This window comes from Amblyomma mixtum, chromosome 4 (genome assembly GCF_055824585.1).
Source record: "Amblyomma mixtum isolate Tamu chromosome 4, ASM5582458v1, whole genome shotgun sequence".
Lineage (NCBI taxonomy): Eukaryota > Metazoa > Arthropoda > Arachnida > Ixodida > Ixodidae > Amblyomma > Amblyomma mixtum.
The window spans coordinates 69,192,417-69,213,258 of NC_143015.1; the positions used below are offsets into that span (position 1 = coordinate 69,192,417).

Consider the following 20,842-nt stretch of genomic DNA (forward strand, 5'->3'; position numbering starts at 1 on the left):
GGTACTTGAGGAGCCTATAACTGCAGCAGAAATCGAAGCTGCAATACAGCAGCTGAGCTTAAACAAGTCGCCTGGGCCGGACGGCCTCGGTGCCGCACTCTACAAGGCTATGAAAACAGAAATGGCAATAGCATTACAACGCGTAATAAGCGAGTGTTATGAAAGAAAGTTAACTCCGCCGTCTTTTCGAACTTCCCACGTGGTGTTGATCCCAAAATCGGACAACCCGAGTAGGTTGCAGTCAGTTGAGTGTTACCGCCCAATAAGCTTAACTAACGTAGACTACAAAATTTATATGAAAGTGCTAGCCGGACGACTCCAAACAGTAATTAAAACCCTTGTTGGCCCACACCAGACCTGTGGCATTAAAGACAGATCCATTTTTACTAACATACACGTAGCTAGGAGTGTCCTTGAATGCTGTGATGCAACGGAGGGTCGTGTCGCCATGATGCAACTGGACCTGCATAAGGCGTTTGATAAAGTTGTGCATGATATTTTGTTCGTGCTTTTGGAACATGTGAATGTGGGATGTATCATCACTGATGGCGTGAAAATGGTTTATGATGGCTGTACATCAAGGTTCATAATTAATAACCGCCTGAGTAACAGTATTCCTGTCTTGTCGTCAGTGAGGCAGGGTTGCCCTCTTTCTCCACTGCTTTTTGCACTTTACCTGGAGCCCTTTTGTTTAAAGCTGTTAACTAAGCAAAACATTCGAGGTTACGCCTTTTGTCATACTGAAGTGAAGGTATTGGCATATGCAGATGATATAGCAGTGTTCTGCAGAGACCAGGAAAGCGTGCAAGAAGTGGTGAGAGAAGCCGTAAATTTTTGTGATGCAAGTGGCTGTGCGATAAGCTGGCAGAAATGTTTTGGTTTTTGGCATGGAAAGTGGCAGGCCACGCCAGAAGTATTCTGTCGAATGAAGTGGGTAGACACGCCAGGAAAGTACCTCGGCGTGCCGCTAACCAACTACAAAGAAAGCAAAGAATATTGGGCCCATGAAACCGAACGAGTCAAAGCTCAGACAAACAAATGGGGCGGTCACAACTTTTCCATGTTTGCAAGAGCTACGGTGTGCAACATGTTTTTAATAGCGAGGATTTTCTATGTTCTGCAAGCGTTAACTTTGCCAAGGACTTCAGTGCAAAGGTTGCACAGAGTGTTTGCAACGTTTATTTGGTCGTCAACATGGGAACGTACCAGCCGATGCAATCTGTTCCATAAGGTGCGAAACGGGGGGCTAGGATTATCAAATTTATTTCTGAGGCAGATAGTGACTAGATTCCTTTTCTTGCGTCAAGATAATGATTTTCTGCGAACTATTATACAAGTGCGATTGTCAGAATCACTGCCTGATTATGTTGTGTCATCCATGTCTGCAGGTCGGAGTGGGTTAAGTGCTTTCTTGCAAGAAGTTGTTGCAGCAGTCCGTATTCTTCGGTCAAAATTTTCCGATGAGTATCTAGCCATTGTAACAAGGAAAAAGATGTACAAGGACCTGCTCGATGTGTTTCTGCCAGTGCCTGTTTATCGCAGTGCATATCTTTTGGGTCGCGAACGCGATGTGCTAAAAAGGGTCAAAAGAATGCCGGTGAAGCCTTCAGTGCGTTCTTTCTTTTTTCAATTGCATACTGGAACCCTCCCAGTGAAGCCATGGTTGCAGAGCAAAGGCCTTTTTGTACCTTGGTCAGTGGAATGTCTAATTTGCAAAAGAGTGGAAACTATAGAGCATATCCTTCTCGATTGTCATGACGCTGTCTTTCTTTGGGATGTCTTGAAACGCACACTGAAAAAAGAGTTACCTTTGACGCCTTTTGGAATACGCTTCCTACCATGTGCAGAACCAGGTGAAGTGCCTTGCGACCTGCTAATGTTGCTCTGCATGCATAGCCTATGGCGCACGCGAATGGATGTCAGGCATGAGCATGCTGTTGTGCATCCTGCACATGAGTATTTCATTGAAAGCATCATGTATACACAGGAAGTTTTCGAACAGCGAGCTCCACAACCTGAGTGGTTGCCTGTCCTCGACCAACTAAAATCATTTAATCCATTTTATCATCGTGCACTAGCTAGAAACTGACCAGTGCTTTTATTGTCATGTCATTATATTTTTGTGTTTCGTTTTTCCGGCCAAGTCGGTAATAAAGAAAAAAAAAACTCCTCGTTAGTATAGTGGCCAGTATCCCCGCCTGTCAAGCGGGACACCGGGGTTCGATTCCCCGACGGGGAGCTCATCTTTTTTTCTCTCCATGCCGGCACATTTACGGGCAGTAGACTTCTCTGCCATGGCCAACACCGGCGGCTTCCCTCCGCCATCTCTCCTCGTTAGTATAGTGGCCAGTATCCCCGCCTGTCACGCGGGACACCGGGGTTCGATTCCCCGCCGGGGAGCTCATCTTTTTTTCTCTCCATGCCGGCACATTTACGACTAGTAGACTTCTCTGCCATTGCCAACACCGGCGGCTTCCCTCTGCCATCTCTCCTCGTTAGTATAGTGGCCAGTATCCCCGCCTGTCACGCGGGAGACCGGGGTTCGATTCCCCGAAGGGGAGCTCATCTTTTTTTCTCTCCATGCCGGCACATTTACGACTAGCAGACTTCTCTGCCATGGCCAACACCGGTGGCTCCCCACTGCCATCTCTCCTCGTTAGAAGCATCTGTTCGTCAAGGATGTCCACTGTCTCCATTGTTGTTTGCCCTATATCTGGAACCCCTCTGTCTCAGTATAATTAACAGCGCAGCTATCCGCGGTTTCTCTCTGGCTCAATGTGAAGTTAAAGTTTTAGCCTATGCTGATGATGTCGTTCTCTTTTGTTCTGACAAAAAGAGTGTACTTGAGGCTCTAAACTTGACTAAACAGTTCTGTGATGTATCAGGCGCGGCTCTTAATTTAGAGAAATCCAAAGGCTTTTGGTTGGGTTATTGGGGAACTAGGCCAAGCCAGTTCGGTGGCATATGCTGGGACAGTAGCCCTCTTGAGTACCCAGGCGTTCCGCTGCACCAAGTTCGCAACAGTACAGCCTACTGGGATTCACAAATTGTAGCTCTACGGCGGCAAACACAGGCTTGGATGGGTAGGGAACTCTCAGTGTTTGCGAGGGCACAGGTCTGTAACATATTTTTGTTTGCAAAGCTCGCGTATGTCCTTCAAGTCCTGTATAGCCTCTCGAGAAAACAGATGACCCAGGCTCTCACTGAGTCTTTGTTCCCTACACCATTGTATCGGCAGCCTTATCTGGGGTCTTTGCACATCAGTGTTCTAAAGCGTGTTAGGCGGCTGTGCATTCAGGCAGCCGCTAAAACGTTCTTTTTCAAACTACACACAGCGACGCTGCCTGTCAAGACATTTCTTAATGACAAGGGGATGTTTGTACTCTGGAATGTGAATTGCCGTCTGTGTAACGTGCCTGAGACAATTGATCATTGCTTCATCCTGTGCCGTGATGCCATGTTCTTTTGGGACATACTAAAACGAACTCTTAAGAAGGACATTGAAATTACACCATACACTATTAGATTTCTGCCTGTTGACAAAAACTCTGTTGTGCCTTATGATCTGTTTATGTTGATGGGACTATTCAGTCTTTGGAAAAGCCATATGATGGACAGACATGCCGAGCCACCAATATCGTCCAAATCTGTGTTTCGTGAACAGTGTGCTTTGGTGAGGAGTGTATATGCTGCACGCGAAGAACCTCCAAGCTGGCTGCCGTCCCTAGATGCATGTGTGTGCCTCCCTGAATTGTGATGTTTTGATAGGGATGCAGTGTTGAGTTAGGGCTATGGCGGGCTCCTATTAAGCAGCCCGGTAACTTGAGACGCGAACCAGTCTGATTGAAGTTTTCCTCCTTTCTACGGAAGTTCTTCCATGCAATAAAGAAAAAAAAAATCTCCTCGTTAGTATAGTGGCCAGTATCCCCGCCTGTCACGCGGGAGACCGGGGTTCGATTCCCCGACGGGGAGCTCATCTTTTTTTCTCTCCATGCCGGCACATTTACGACCAGTAGACTTCTCTGCCATGGCCAACACCGGCGGCTCCCCTCCGCCATTCAAGGCAAGTTGCAAGTGCTAGGAGGCGCCCCGTCTTTCGGACCTCTAGCGCCATCTGGGGAGTAGCTGCTCAAATGCGGCAGGATTACTCCCGCAGTCAACGGCTCGCGTTGCGTGTTTGACACCCAGTGATGGCGGCAAACAACGCGCCGATATTAATTTTAGCCGGGTTTCGGGAGCTACACGACCTTGACATCTTTTTTCGTGGAAAGAATTTGGAGGAAGGAAGACTTCTATTTGAAGCGGGGCACGTCTACGAGGTGAGGGAACTGCTCGACTCGCACGGATCGGAGGTGACAGCTAGGTGTATTCCGCAGAAGAAAATCAACGCACCGGCGAGATGCGTGATGCTCAGCGTATACCGTGTGGACGCATGGAATTATAGGTGACATAATGCTTGAAGGTCGACGGCAGAAGACGAATCTTCGCGGGGAGCTGCGATTGCCGTGCTGGCATCGCAGGGAAGTGCAAGCACGCCGCGGCAGTTGCCCTGTACATACAAGATGGCAAATGCGACTCGAAAACTTCTCATCCACGATCGTGGGGCGTACCGGCGTCTCGTAAGGCATACCCGAGGCACTCTAACGTTGCTGTCCCCAAAAAAGAAAAAGGTGATCTTACCAGCTGTGTTTACTCCGGAAAAATATTTTCACGCAAGCTGCTGAAAGTTCGAGTCTTTTTATGTTGCGATTTTTCAGTGCGTGCAAAGGAGGTTCCACTGAACCATGTCACGCAATATTTCGGTGACCTCAACTGCCCCTTAATTGATATGTTGAGCGCAGAAGAGTGTACGCCAGCTGAGCCCCCTACAACCCCTCCTCATAGCTCTCCGCAAGCCCTGATGCTTTTTGAATGGGAGAGGATCGAGAATGAGTTCCCCAGCTTTAATGTCATGCAGTGCGAAAAAAAGACTTCTTAAACGAGTTAACTTCCTAGAGAGGTTTGTATCCTAGTGTACAGTACTTAAGTATTCGTATTTTTCTTTTCTAAGAGAACCTTACTTCTGCCGTTGGACGAGCGCGATCCAGCGGTGACGCCGTTCTATTTAATACGGTCTGCTCGGAAACCTATAAAGCTTCGTTCCAGGTGAGTTGACGCACGTGCTGTTGCAGCCCACGACGCAGCAATTCGTGTTGCATTGCGGCATTGTTCCGAAAAGGCAACAGCTACGCGCGAAACAGAGCCCAAACAGGCTTTTCCGAACGCCAGCGGGCCGATCGTATCCTTCCGAGTGTGCGCTCGCCGCCGTGAGGGGCGCCCTAGTCGGCGCGGGAACGACGTTCGCTGTCACGCAGCGCTGGATTAAGGGGGGGTCTAAGGGGGCTGAAGCCCAGGGCCTCACCTCCGACAGCAGGAGAAGGGGCCCATTTATTCTAACTTGCTTAGTATACGGAACCGCGGGCAATGGAACTTTGAGCAACACATATGAAGTGAGAAAACCAGAACGAGGAGATGGGCCCCCACCTTATGTAACTTCATTTAGCCTAATCAGTGGGGGGGAGCTTGTCGAGCTGGATTCCCCCGCCACCCAGAGGGGGCCTCCTTTTTTGCGAAGCGATATAATACGTTTGCTTGCGGAAAGGTTTTCGTGGTTTTCTTTCAATCCCCGTCCAGTGGCGTCTGAAGGTGTAGTGTTTGAGAGTCCTGGTGTCGGCATAAAAGGCGGGACTCCCACCTCGCCACCAAGCTGGAACTGCTTTCATAATCCGCTAAAAATCCACTAATTAATTTTTAAAACTCCACATATCCGCTAATATGTAGTGCGGTGCTACATGTGAAAAATACTTGCTTTGCACCCTCTGCATGGCTTACAGATATGAGGAAATGCAATGTTTAGTGTCACAAGTTTGATGAGAGCAGGGTAGGCAAAAACGAAACTAGAATGCGCAGCGTAATTGGAAGCGGTGTCTACTTGTGCGAGTATCATATACAGACTGTGGAGAAAATAAACGCGCACAGTGGGATACTTCTCTCAGCTATACGGGTGGCTTGTTCGAGTTCGAATTTCGCACAGATATGAAAAATGGTCGTCAGAATTATTTTATACATCGGGTTTTCTTCTTTACTTTTACCAAACTGAATAACAAATCAGGCTGTGCTAGCTTCTTGGAAGTCCCACGGTTTCACTTTGTGCTCCGACGGCCACTAGGAAGGCGAAACACCCGTTCATGTGCTTATGTTTAGGTTTATGGGCTTTAACGTCCCAAATCAAATCCGGCAATGCGGGATGCCGTAGTGGAAGGCTCCGAATAATTTCGACCACATCGGGTTCTTTAGAGAGCACTGATATCGCATAGTGCACGGGCCTCTAGCATTTCGCCTCCAGCGAAATGTTACCGCCGCGGCCGGGGCAATTTATTTTGTTCGTTTCTTTTTCTTGGGGTTAGTTTTTTAGATCCAGGGGAAATTTAATTTTCGAGGAAATAAATGACGCAGTAACTGCCTCACTTCTAGGTGGACACCTCAGCCATGTCTTGAGGGGAGGGAGGAAGGTGTGAATGAAAGGAGAGAAAGAGGTGCCGTTGGTTTATCGGCTTATGGGGGTTTAACGCCCCAAAGCAACCCAGGCTATGAGAGGAGCCTTGGTGAAGGGCTCCCGAAATTTCGACCACCTGGGGTTTTTTAACGTGCATTGACATCGTACAGTACACGGGCCTCTAGAATTTCGCCTCCATCGAAATTCGACCGCCGCGGTCGGGATCGAACCCACATCTTTCGGGTCACCAGCCGAGCACCATAACCACTGATCCAGCGCGCAGCAAAAAAAAATGGTGCCGTTGTGGAGCTCTCAGGAATAATTTCGACCACCTGGGGATCATTAACGTGCTGTGAAATCGCATAGCACACGGGCGCCTTTATGCATTTCACCTCCATCAAAACGCGGCCGCTGTGTGGCTAGGTTTGAACCCGGATGCTCGGCTCAGCAGCCGAGCACGCTCACCACTGATCCAGGACTTCAATTCTGCTATTCAAATGTGCCCCATGAGGGCAGTAGTAAACGTTAACCGTGTAATCAATCTGATTTTGACAACTTTTAATAATACCCTCTCGGGGCACTAATCAACGAGTGTTTCTATTTCCTAGTCGCTGCCGGAGCAGCCAGCTCAACTGTACGAAGCGAGCTCAGCATGCTTTTCTTTAATGCGTGAGCACTAAAACAGTGCTGCAAACAAAACCCCGTCTGTCTGCTTGTGTATACGGTGTCACTGAAAGATGAGAGTAGGCGGCACGCGCAGCGCGCTGCAATGCAGCCCCGCATGTTGTCGGTGGCTCTTCCGTGACGTTCGGCGCTCGGCCACACACGGACACGTGTCGCGCGTTCCAAGAGTCGCGTTGTGTTTTGTGCGCTGTAAAACTAATACTAGTGCCTTACTGTTGCATGAATCCCGTTGATCGCACTTCGTTCTGTTTTAATTAGGCGGAATTACAATGAAACATTGGTATATTCCAGTAGTGTAGCAGGGGGGCCAGTGTATGGAAAGGGAGAGGGGGCCTACATGCGCATTAGCCCAGGGCCCCCATTTTTCTTTATCCGGCCCTGCTGTCACGCGGGAGACCGGGGTTCGATTCCCCGACGGGGAGCTCATCTTTTTTTCTCTCCATGCCGGCACATTTACGGGCAGTAGGCTTCTCAGCCATGGCCAACACCGGTGGCTCCCGGGATTCTGCTTCCGGCCACGCCAGTGAACGGACGCAGGATGCAGGGCTCCGATGGAGCGGCTTCAGCGGCCGTGTCAGGCCGCGGTGACAGGGCCAGTCAACAGGAAAATACTTACCAGGTTGTTTTGCCAGCACTGCCTACAGGTCGGTTCGTTTTGAATACGGTTTTTTTGCACGCCGATATCAGGGCCCGCCCGTACCGGGTGGAAGATTTCCGCGACGCTTTAGCAGAGCAGTCGCTGCTCCCCGATGTTATCGCAATGGGGGCGTATCGGATGAGCCACATCTGGGCCGTCACTTTCAAGGATGCTGAAGCGGTGACCAAGATTATTAGTGTCGGTGAGCTGGTAGTGAAAAAAGGCCGCTGCTTGGTGATTGACCCGGCCAACCAAGACGTGCGACTGAAACTTCACTGGCTGCTACACAACGTGCCCGACGAGGATGTTCGGGCTGCCTTTGCGCCGTACGGAAAAGTGACGGAAGTTGCCCGCGAGCACTGGCGCGTGAGTGATATGCCAGAAAAAGGCCCGACTACTAGACTCGTCACGTTGAAGTTGAGAGCTGGCGTGAAGCTGGACGACCTGCCGCACCAGCTGAACGTTAGCGGTGAGCTGGCGCTCGTTGTTGTACCGGGCAGACCACCGTTGTGCCTACGCTGTCGGAGTACGGGACACATCCGTAAGGAATGCCGAGTCCCGCGTTGCGGAGCCTGTCGACGGTTCGGCCACGAAGACGGACAGTGTGCCCGCACTTACGCGAGCATTACCGGCCCCGGTACAGGAGTAGACTCGTCTGAGTTGCTGATGGACGAGGCTGATGCGGAAGATGCAGCCCGTGCAGACGGGCAACCAGCAGCGAGGGAAGGGCCGTCGCTTACGGTTTTGACGAAGCAGAAGGCGACGTCAAGTGAGGTACCGGCGAGTGTAGTACAAGTTCAGAGTGCCTTTCAACAGGATGGCGATGGCGCGCCGAAGGGCGCGACAGAAGCCGCGGCGGAAGCTCCGGACAGCGCTGAACCTGCCAACACCGAAGGCATGGACTTCAGTGAGGAGGCTGGCACCCTAACGGCTGGAAAACGCTCCCGCGAGGAAAGCGCCGGCGAAAAGACGCATCGTGATGGTGGCAGCGACGAACCGCCGTCGAAGACCCCGGGAATCCGGCGTCCGATGTTCAAGCCGCGGCCGAACGTCATGGCCGAGACAAGGCAGGCGGGGAAACCGCCTCCGTAGTTCTGCAATGTGCATTTGTGGTGTTTTTTCTTGCTTTTCTTTTTTTCCTTGTTTTTTTTTTCTGAGGAGTGGTACCCATCAGACTGTGTGCGCGGATCTGGAACTGCTGGCGAAGGAATTACCCATGGGTTCCCGACGCCTGCACGCGGATATCTGGAAAGGCGACACCGTACATGCACAGTGAGTTTAAGAACACTGCTCGGCTGACTATGAGGGGTACTGTGGGACTCAAGTCTCCTTTTCATAGGGCATGGCGATGAAACTAGAAACAGCTTTACATGTAGCAACTTTGAATGTGAGAGGCCTTGGTGCACGACGGCGTCAGTGCCAGCTTAACCGCCTGCTTGCTGAAAACGCGCTTGACATAGTTGCAGTCCAAGAGACTAAGATCGAAAGTGAGTAATCCACTGATCGCATGGTGTCCACCTTTCGTGCAGCCTTTAACGTTTGTGTTTGCCATTCCGTTGGCACCTCGGGTGGGTGCGTATTATTTGTCCGAAATAATTTAGGCATCACTGTCGAGTCAGTTTTTTCTTGCCCTAGTGGACGGCTTATTGTTGTAGATTTTTCTTTTTCCAATTTATGTTGGCGCATTATATGTGTGTATGCTCCAAATGTTGAATCTGAGCGTTTTGATCTTTTTACCCGTTTGGAGCCCTACCTTGTTTGCGACCGAGTGTTGTTGCTGTTGGGAGATTTTAATTGTGTGTGTGCAGCTAATGATCGAGTGAAGGGTACACCTGTGCATGATAAGAGTGCTCAATTGCTTCAATCTCTGGCTTATGATAATAGCTTAGAGGATATTGGCAATATATTTACCGAAGGGAATCGACCTCAGTTCACTCATTTTCAACGTAATAGTCATGCCAGGTTGGACAGAATTTATGCATCCATAGATCTCGTGTCACTTTGCACGAGTTGCAAAGTTATACCTGTAGCTTTTAGTGATCATTGCCTAGTGATCGCAAGTTTCGGCATAAAGCAAAGAAAGACAAGATTTAACTGGAATCTCTGGAAATTTAATGTAAAGCTCTTAGAGGACGAGGAATTCGTAACTGATATTGCGGATGGAATGCAGAAGCTGCTTGAGGAGCGACCCAGCGTTGTTGCGGTTCAATGGGAAGATTTCAAGGAGTGGATAAAAAGAAGCGCCATTGAAAAAAGTTGCTTGAAGCGATAAGAAGAAAAACAGGAAGAAAAAGCAGCTCGCGAACAACTGCAATTTTTAATAGGCATGGAAAGCTCCGAGCCTGGGAAGTATTCCAAGGACCTAAGGGAGGTGAAAAGCCTGCTCGAACGCTTAGACACTGAAAGGTATAAAGCTGCCGTTATACGCGCAAGGACACAGAAACTGTGGGCTGGTGAAACGCCGACGAAGCGAGCTTTGTGTGACGAAAAGCGTTATGCTTGCCAAAACGAAATCAGGCAGATAAGGAACGGAGATGAAGTCACGAGTGACGCTTTTACAATCAAGCAGCTATTTGAAGAGCAGTACATTGAGCTTCTTGGACATACGCGTGACATGAATGAGGCCTTCCTGGTTGACTTTTTGCCTCTCCTGCAGAGACTTCAGGACGAAGTAAAGGAGCGTCTTGAGCAGCCCATAACTGCAAAAGAAATAGAGATTGCAATCGAAGACCTGCAAGCGGGAAAAGCTCCAGGACCTGATGGAATAGGGGCCGAATTTTACAAAGCATTTAAGTCCACAGTCGCTCAGTTACTGCTAAGAGTTCTAGATGAAGCTTATGAAAGAAAACAATTGCCACTCTCATTCACCACGTCGTACATAGTGCTGATTCCGAAATCAGATGTCCCAGAAAAGAGGTTGTTGGTGGGGAACTATCGCCCGATAAGCCTCACCAACGTGGACTATAAATTGTGCATGAAGGTTTTAGCAAAGAGATTGCAGACCATAATTACGAAATTGGTTCGGCCGCACCAGACTTGCGGAATCAAAGGTAGGAGTATCGCCACAAATGTGCACGTCGCACGGACCGTACTGGAATGTTGCGATGTGCTCGGGGACCGCATCGCTATGATGCAACTAGATCTGGCAAAAGCCTTCGATCGCGTTTCCCATGATGTCATTTTGAGCATTTTGGAGCACGCTAATGTAGGCCGTATTATTGCAGAAGGTGTCAAGATGGCATATGCAAACTGCACCACGCGCATTATTGTTAATGGTGACCTCACAGACAGGATAGCAGTTCATTCGTCGGTAAGGCAGGGATGCCCGCTATCGCCTCTGCTGTTTGCGGCCTACTTGGAGCCATTGTGCTTAGCTATCATCAGAAGTGAGAGCATCACGGGCTTTCGATTGCAGTCGACTCACGTCAAAATCCTTGCTTATGCGGACGATATTGCGGTATTCTGTTCAGACAGAGGCAGCATTACCGAGGTGATCAGCACGGTGGATAAATTTTGCAAACAAACGGGGTGTCTCATAAACTGGGACAAAAGCTCTGGCTTTTGGCATGGCGACTGGGAAGCGATGCCTGAACACTTTTCCAGGATGCGATGGTCGTCTTTGCCGACGCAATATCTCGGCGTCCCCCTAGTGCATTATCGCGATGCAAGTGAACACTGGAATGAGGATATGTCAAGGGCGAGGGAGAAAGCAGATGCCTGGAAAGGGAGGCAGTTATCAATGTTTGCGCGAGCCTCCGTCTGCAATCTTTTCCTTGTATCCAAAATATGGTATTTGATGAATGTGCTGTGCGCATCTCGGGCCAGTATTCAAAAGATGCATCGAGTATTTGCTGTTTTCATTTGGTCGTCAAACTGGGAGAGAACCAGTCGTACCAATCTGTTTCTTTCAGTGGAAAAAGGAGGCCTCGGCCTTGTGCATTTATTTCTGCGTCAAGTTGTTTCGCGTTTTTTCTTTCTTCGAAATCAAAGGGATAATTTTCTTATGACTGTTATCCAAGTGCGGTTGCAGAGACTTCTTCCTGAATTTGTCGTCTCATCTTGTGCGAATATGTGTGGCACTGTCAATGGTTACATGCGAGAGGTTGTACTCTCTTTTAGGCTGCTCCATGTGCGATTTTCCCTTGAGTACTTATCTAAAGTGTCAAAGCAAAAGCTGTATAAGGATCTGGTGGACACCATGTTATTGACCCCAATCTACCGGTTACCTTATCTTGGAGGCCCAGGGCACGATGTATTAAAGAGAGTTAAAAATATGCCTGTGAACCCATCTACGAAATCTTTTTTCTTTAAATTGCACTCGAATACACTTCCTGTTAAAACGTGGCTGCACGAAAAGGGAATTTTTGTCCCATGGACCACAAACTGTCTATTATGCAAAAAACCCGAGACAGTAGAACATGTATTTCTGGACTGTTGGGACCCTATTTTCTATTGGGATGTGCTCCAACGAACAGTCAAAAAAGGTTTTCCCCTGGACCCCTACGGCATCAGATACTTGCCAATTCAGAATGAAGCAGGAGTACCGTATGATTCAATCATGCTTCTGGGCCTCCACAGCCTCTGGAGGACACGGATGCAAGTGCGACACGCGGATGTTAACGTTCGCTCGGTGCGCGAAAACTTTATTGAAAGTGTTGCGAGCTTGAGAGAAATGTACCGAGCACAAGCTGACCCACCTGAATGGATTACTGTATTTGATGAACTGGTCGCATTGAGAAGATTTTAAGCCCTGATACGTCAGCCAAGTTAGACTGATGTTTTTATCATTTGTACTTTTTTTGTTTTGATGTCACAGACGGCAATAAAGAAAAAAAAAACCGGTGGCTCCCCTCTGCCATCTCTCCTCGTTAGTATAGTGGCCAGTATCCCCGCCTGTCACGCGGGAGACCGGGGTTCGATTACCCGACGGGTTGCTTCTCTTTTTTCTTTGTGCATGCCGGCACATTTACGGGCAGTAGGCTTCTCAGCCATGGCCAACACCGGTGGTTCCCCTGTGCCATCTCTCCTCGTTAGTATAGTGGCCAGTATCGATTCTGCTTCCGGCCACGCCAGTGAACGGACGCAGGATGCAGGGCTCCGCTGGAGCGTCTACAGCGGCCATGTTCGGCCGCGGAAACAAGGTTTTTGCATCTGACGAGGAATACCAAGTTATCCTGCCGAGTCTACCAACCGGGCGAGTTGTTTTGAATTCTCTCTTCTTGCACGCTGACATACAGGCCCGCCCATACAGGGTGGAAGACTTTCGTGACGCGTTGGCCGGTCTGTCGTTGCTCCCAGACGTTATCGCTCTGGGGACGTATCGAATGAGCCATGTATGGGCGGTGACGTTCAAAGATGCGGCTGGTGTGAAGAAGATCCTGAGTGCGGGCGAACTCAAGGTTAAAAAGCGCCGGTGCCTTGTTATCGGCCCGGCCAACCAAGAAGTACGTATGAAAGTGCACTGGCTTCTGCATGGAGTAACAGATGAAGACGTTAGGCTTGCTTTTACTCCGTATGGAAAAGTGACCGATGTAACGAAAGAGCGGTGGCGTGTTCAAGGTGTGGCCGACAAAGGCTCGACGACACGGTTGGTGTCTCTCAAGCTGAAACCAGGGATGACGCTTGACGACCTTCCGCACCAAGTGTCAATCGCTGGCGAGTTAGCTCTGGTGGTTGTATCCGGGCGACCACCTCTCTGCCTCCGGTGCCATTCTACTGGCCACATCCGACGGGACTGCAAAGTACCGCGTTGCGGGGCTTGTCGTCGCTATGGGCACGAAGAAAGCGAGTGCACGCGCACTTACGCCAGCGTCACAGGGCCCGTGAGCAAAGAGGATGCGTCCCATCTGCTGATGGACGAAGCCGAATCAGAAGAGGCTGCAAAGGAAGCCACTACTGACACGCAAAACACGTCTGTGGTGTACCCGGCCGCATCTTCCAAACCGAAGACGACACCTGAACATGATGCTTCAGCCAAGACCCAGCAAGCAGCTACCGATGCAAAGCAAGCGGGCATGACGAAGAAGGATACTGGGCCACCAGATGAAAAGTCAGCGCAGGTGTCGCAAGAGCAACGCGACGCCATGGAAGTCAACGAAGAGGCAGTTGGTGGTCTGGCAGGAAAGCGCCCGCGAGACGAAGCAAGCAGTGCAAGATGAATGTAATTACTTTGTTACTTGAGTAAAGTGCACCAAGCAGTGTAAATGCATTGCATACTTGATCGGCACTGATATTTCATTTCACTGTAGGGAACTTTGACCATCACGCCAGCACCTACGCCAGCACCTCTGCTGAAGAACAAATGCTGTTCCGTGAGTTACATTTGCTCTTCATGGTGCGGCTTTCTTGTGTTCAGTTTTTTAAACATGCAAGTGGCAGCTCCTAAGTCTTGGTATTCTTCTCTAGCACCACCATCAGACGACCTCGCTATTCAGCTCGAGGGCACTGGCGAGCAGCAGCTGGCCGGGACTGCCCCAAGTAAGCAGAGTATATTCATATTGTTCACTTTTTGCTCCCATTACATTCGCCTCTTTCTTATAGGTTACCTGAATTGTTTTGGGAAAAAATTCCATGCCCCCAACTGCTAGTAATCCACTCTAGTATGTTTTAGACACATTTCTATGCGGGTAAAATTTGAGAACGCCCACGTGTTGTGCGGCAGCATACGTTAAACAACCCTAGATGCTAAGAATTAAATCAGCACTCATCTACAGTGTCCTGCATAGCTTATTTCTTGCATAAACTCAGCATAATAATTCATTTAAGATGAGTGTTTAGTGCTGCATAGGCTTATCATAGCATTTCAGAATACTAATAGACAAGGATATAGATTAACCTGGTCACTTGTTCTTAATAGGGTGTGGGCAGCAAGGTTTTGATTACATTTGTTTCTTTGGAATAGGGCATAAAAAAATTGGCTACATACGGGCTCTTCGGGAATTAGCGTATAGCCACAATTTATAACTGGATTATGTTTTTCCTTTTCTTCAAACATTGGAACCTGACATGTAGGACGTTTTGGTCTAAGCAATCTTTTGTTCCTGCAGCATTTTTGTTTAACGCCTAAAATATTCATTATAAAGAGTGTGCACACTCAAGCTGTGAAGCCCCTTTGTTGCACTTGCTGTGCTGAGGGGGCCTGCATTCAGTTTGCTTGTCTTTTTTCTTTTGCAGCTGTACCAGCAGAGCCTTTCTGCTATTTGGAAGACGGAACTGTGAGTAAAGGCTTCTCGCAATGCTTGGTGCAGCCAGTTTATTAGGCTGTGGCAAGAATGTGTAATGCCTCTGTCCTAAGCTGTACTACCCTTTTACCGCTTTTAAAAAGGTCTCTTGGTGTCTAATAAAACAACAGCCAAATCAAGGGGTTAGTGCCACCAACCACCGGCTGCTGCTTTACCCTCCTCCCAGCCATTTTTTTTAAAGATATTTACTGATCAATTTCAGGCATGTATTCCTAAGCATCGGAATTGTCATGCAGATATTTGTGTATTGTTACAAACATTTTGTTATGCATGCACAGTTACAGTATTTTGAATCTATCTTACCCTAGTTAGCCATTTGGGAGGCATTGTGTGTGCACATTATTAATTTCTATGTTGATTCCCACAGTTTCATCTTGTGGATGGCATCAGGATTAAAGGCGTTCAGGCTTCAAAAATACTGCAAAATAAGAAGCCCACGCTTGTGGTAAAGGACACCGCACGGGCTATATGGGGCGATGAGACCCTCGCCACAAGAAGTGTCTGCGACGTATTAGCGCCCAAACAAAAAAGTTCAGGGGAGCTGCCAAAAAAGCCCCTCACACGAGAAAAATTGAAGGCTGTGTCCGGTAAGTCCACATCCACAATTTTGAAAAGATGTGCTGGGTACTGTAATGGGACACAACTTAAAAAAACGTCAGTTTGTGACAGTATGACATCGTCCGAGACTTCCTGTATTACTCTGCTGACCGGTCACAATAAATGAAATCAGCTTTTCAGCATTTGATTATATTAAACAATACAAAGGCATCAAAATTCAAAATTTTCTTCTCTTTTGACTAGCGTCTTGTTTAGGTAACCAGAAGTTTCATCACAACAAATTTTTTTATCTCATCAGGTTTCAAGAAACTTGTGCTCATAGTGTGACAAGCAGTCTGTGCACTGTCTTGCATGTGCACTATTTGCTCGAGCAGCACAATTGGGTGTGCTCCACCCTTCTAGGCTTGGCTCCATTGTCAAGAAAAGTCCCTGACTGTAGTAAAGCAGCTTAAAGGTTTCAGACAATATTTGCCTCGATTTAAAGTGCAGTGTAGTAGAAATGTTGGCTTCTGAAACTGTAACTTTCGGTGAAGTGTTTGCTTTTGAACACTTGGGCCTTAGTGTTTCGGTGCGTATCCGCCTAAAGAGGGCTATATACTGCTCTCTACTGACGTATGTACAAGTTTTGTTACAGGGCTACATTGTTCTTTTTTTATTTTTTTAAGCTGTTGTCTCTATAGACAAGTTTAATGTTGGGACATGGGTTACAGTCTGTCAAGAAACTAATTGTCACAAGCAGCTTGTTCTTTTAACTTGGTCTACATACCATTTCCTTTTTGCAGAGACCCTGAAACACTGGGGAAAAATGAAGTCCGAGGACGTGGCCCCCACGCTGAAGAACTTCAATAGGATCCTTAGTGAAAAGATTCACGACGCCCTTAAGGCCAAGCGTAACAAGGCAGTGGCACAATAAAAGGCATCTCGCCTGATATAAAGGAAACATGTTTTCTTTCCTTTTCAGTCCCACGTCTAGCTGGGACCAGTCGCTACTGGTCCCACAAGCTACTGGTCCCACAAGCTACTGGTCCCACAAGCTACTGGTCCCACAAGCTACTGGTCCCACAAGCTACTGGTCCCACAAGCTACTGGTCCCACAAGCTACTGGTCCCACAAGCTACTGGTCCCACAAGCTTATGGTCCCACATGCTGCTGGTCCCAGTAACTACTGGGAATGGGCCAATAAACCATTTGAGCTTGGACCATTAATATTCCCATAAGAACATTTTCAGCTGGGTTAACAGAGACGACAGGAAATAGCGCCGACGAGGAACCACCATCAAAAGCGGCATCGACCAGACGGCCGAGTTACAAGCCGCGCCCTAACATACCGGCCGACACAAGATAGGCCGGGAAGTCGCCGCCGTAGGCACTGAAGACCTGTGGAACTAGAATGGTGAGCTTTCGAGGGTCTGAGTGGACTTTGTGCTAGAGCTGTGCACGGGCTCGGGCCGGCCCGAAAGCCCGTACCTGGCCCGGCCCGCGGGCCGGGCTCGGGCCTTGCGGAAGTCTATTCACCCGGGCCTGGGCCGGGCTCGGGCCACGGTATATTTGTCTCGGACGGGCCGGCCGGGCTTCGCGATCGCGATTGCTCCTGTGTGGCTCCAGCCCCCTTGCTCAGAGTTTGAGCTATCACAGTTTTGGAGAAGCAAGGCAGCGACGTACCCAAAGCTTTGTCTTCTTGCCAAGAAAATGTTAGCCATTCCGGCTACCAATTCAAGAAGCCAGAGAAATTTCAGCGCTGCCGGGTTCATTATGCAGGAGCGCCGCACTTGCCTCAAGCCGTCATCAATGGACGATTTGTTGTTTTTACATAATAACTTGGAGTGATAACTCTCTACATGCGGCGTGTTTGCATATACTCACTAATTTTCATCTAGTCCATGAGAGCCGAGCATTTTAAAAACATTGAAATAAACTGATTTTCCTTAAATTATCTCTTTCTGTTTCGTCGTCACTTCAATTTCAGTTTTGCAGGTCGGGCCGGGCCGGGCCGGGCCTTAACTCGGGCCGGGCCCGGGCGGGCTTAGGTTTCTTCAGTGTCGGGCCGGGCCGGGCCTCCGTCAGTAGTGTAGGGCTCGGGCCGGGCGCGGGCTGAAATTTGCGGCCCGTGCACAGCTCTACTTTGTGCGGACAGAGCCGAGCTAGTTTCTTTGCTACTGTGTGTCGGTGTCGCAATGGGAGCAGTCATCCAAACCCAGTGAGTCCCTATTTAAGTATCCCAGGAGGGGCGACATCATACGATTCGGTCTTTAAACTAAATTATGGATTCTAACAACAAAACAGCGCTACGCATTGCCACTTTAAACGTAAGAGGGTTGGGAGCAAAAAAGAGGCAATACCAACTTAATAGGCTCCTTTTAGAAAAAGAACTAGACATAGTAGCCGTGCAAGAGACTAAAGTCGAAAGCGTGAACCAAACGGATCGTATGGTGGCTCCCTTCCTATCGCGTTACAATGTTTGTGTCAGCCATGCTGTTGGCACATCGGGAGGGTGTGTTCTTTTTATTCGAAATGATATAGCAGTTTCAGCTGAATCTGTTGTTGCTTGTGAAAATGGTCGTTTCCTGGTTGTAGATTTTTCCTTTTTGCTATCCAACTGGAGAGCAGTGTGTGTGTATGCACCGAACGTTGAAGCTGATCGTGTAGCCTTTTTTGATAGCCTTGTGCAGTACATTTCATGTGACAAGAGTGTAATACTATTCGGAGACTTCAACTGTGTCTGTCGTAGTGCTGACCGCGTTAAAAATCTGCCTATTAGGGACAAGAGTGCCTCCTTGCTCAACCAGATCGTACAAGAATGCAATTTAGAAGATGTGGGAGCAGCTCTCACAGATGGTACGCGGCCACTGTTTACGCATTTTCAGAATGAAAGTCATGCCAGACTTGACAGAATATATGTTTCAGTCGAGTTTTTGCCGCTGTGTACGAAATATGAGGTCATACCAGTTCAATTTAGTGACCATTGCCTAGTAATTGTAATGATAGGAACAAAGCCGAAAAAACCAAGATTCAATTGGAATCTATGGAAGTTCAATGAAAAGCTTCCCGAAGATGACGAATTCATTAAATACGTTGATAGGGAAACAAAAAATGTTATTGAAGCTAATTCGGCAGATGCTGCAGCCGAGTGGGACGAATTCAAGCAACGTGTAAAGATGAAAGCAATTGAAAGAAGCTGCATAAATAGCTGTAATCAAAACATGGAAAAAAAAACAACTTCACGAGCGACTTGAATTTCTCTCGAATAGTGAAAGCGGTCAGCCAGGAAGACATATGAACGAAATAAGAGCTGTGAAAAACTGCTTACAACAGATCGACACAGATAAGTATAAAGCGGCAGTGATAAGAGCTCGAGCTCAAAAGCTATGGGCGGGGGAAACGCCCACGAAACGCGCCCTATCTGACGAAAAAAGATATGCTTCTCAAAAAGAAATCAAACAGATACGATATCAGGATGGGGTGACTACAGACAGCAGAACCATACAGCAAGCATTTGTTGAATATTTTAGTGAGTTGTTAGGACAGGAAAGAAACGTTGAAGGAGAGTTTGAAGCTGACTTTTTACCGCTTATGCCAACTGTCAGTCGCTGGTCGCCTTGATCGATCACACCCGTTCCAACTGAACACGTTTATTCAAGGCAATTCTCGGATACATGATCCCCATCACATGACGGTCGGAGTCGCTTTCCCTGCTGCTCCCCTCTTTCTCTCTGCCGCCCTCTCTCCAGTCCCGTCTCCGTTTTCACGCGCGCGCGCCGATCCAGGTGGCCGTGGTTCTCACCTTCTAGCTCTCGTGATATCGCCTAGCTGGCGCTAGGCGTCCGGAGATAGTGGGAGACTCGAATGCTTACACGACCGGGCTCCCAAACATTGCGTCCTCGCAATGGCGTAGACCCTGTCGCTGCTGCGTATTATTCGGTAATATAATCTTCGATCCACTTAGGCGGTTTCCTTAGGCGCGTTCGGCGATCTGAACAGTCTTCCGGTGCCTCTTCGAGTTCTCTTGAGCGCGATGAGTCTTGCGTGAACGATTCTTGTGCTTCCGGTAGTTCAGGCGATGGTGTCACCGCGCTTTCTTGCACATGGTAGTGCTTCAGTTGTCTAGCTGTGGCAAGTCGGGTATCTTCGTAGCCGTTTTCTTCCTTGGCGATCGTAAACGTGTCTTTGTTTACATGAAGAATTCTGTATGGCCCGTCGTAGAGAGGTCCCAGCTTGGCATCTCTTGCTCCTTTTTGGTACCATACTTCGTCACCTACTTCGAAATTGGATAGGCGGTGTTTAGCGTCGTGCGTCCTTTTCATTTTGCGTAAATAGGCCGTTAATGTGGCATTGGCTTGCGCACGTTTTGCTTCGATGTCGTCAGTTGGGTCCTGCGGGATGTTCATTTCGTTGTCCAGTTGTTTGCGTGGGACATAGTTGAAAAGCAATTCGAATGGAGAGAATTTTATTCCAAAGTGAGGCTGGTTGTTCACCTGAAATGTTGTTTCTCTCATGTATTCGCTCCAGTGGTCGATGTCGCCGTTCACGTTTTTTCGCAGTGCGGACAAGATTTTCCCGTTTGCTCTTTCGACAAGACCGTTTGTTTCCGGAGCGTAAGGTACTGTCAGGCCGTGCGTGATGCTTTTCTCGGCAAAGTATCTCTTTGCTGCTCTTGACGTGAAAACTTTGTCGTTGTCTGTTATCACGGTCTTCGGTGTTCCAAACGTGAGAACGATATCTTCTTCGAGAAAACGTAGTACATGTTCCGTTGATTTATCAGGTACGGCACGTGTTACGATGAATCGCGTTGTCACGTCAACAGCGGTTATAAAATATTTGTTGGAGTCCTGGGAATTGATGGGTCCAACGTGGTCCATTGCGATGGTTTCGAATGGGTTGGAGGATGGCATACGGGGGTTTAGTGAACCAGCTTGCACTCTGCGAGTTGAATCTTTGGCAGGTTTCGCATCCTCTCACGTAGTTTTCAACTTCGTTCTTCATGTTTTCCCAGAAGTAGCGTCGCTGTATTTTAGACAGTGTCCGATTAACATCGCCATGACCATCGTTGTCGTGGTACGATTGGAGTACATCTTGCTTCAGCGATTCGGGTATTATAATGCGATGAATCTCCTTTTCTCCGTTATTCGTCACGTCTACGAGTCTATCGTTGACAAGCTTGTACTGTGACTTGCTTGCCTGCGGCTGCTG

At 48.5% G+C, this 20,842-nt stretch overlaps 1 protein-coding gene across 1 annotated transcript; it reads left to right on the top strand.

Annotated features, from left to right (window-relative positions):
* The first annotated feature begins 13,180 nt into the window (after positions 1-13,180).
* On the top strand, positions 13,181-16,568 carry LOC149346795 (uncharacterized). Its single transcript, XM_089541430.1, has 4 exons — positions 13,181-13,967; positions 14,105-14,167; positions 14,262-14,333; positions 16,438-16,568. Exons 1-4 carry the CDS (start codon positions 13,181-13,183, stop codon positions 16,566-16,568), a joined length of 1,053 nt encoding a protein of 350 aa, XP_089397556.1.
* Positions 16,569-20,842: the final 4,274 nt, after the last annotated feature.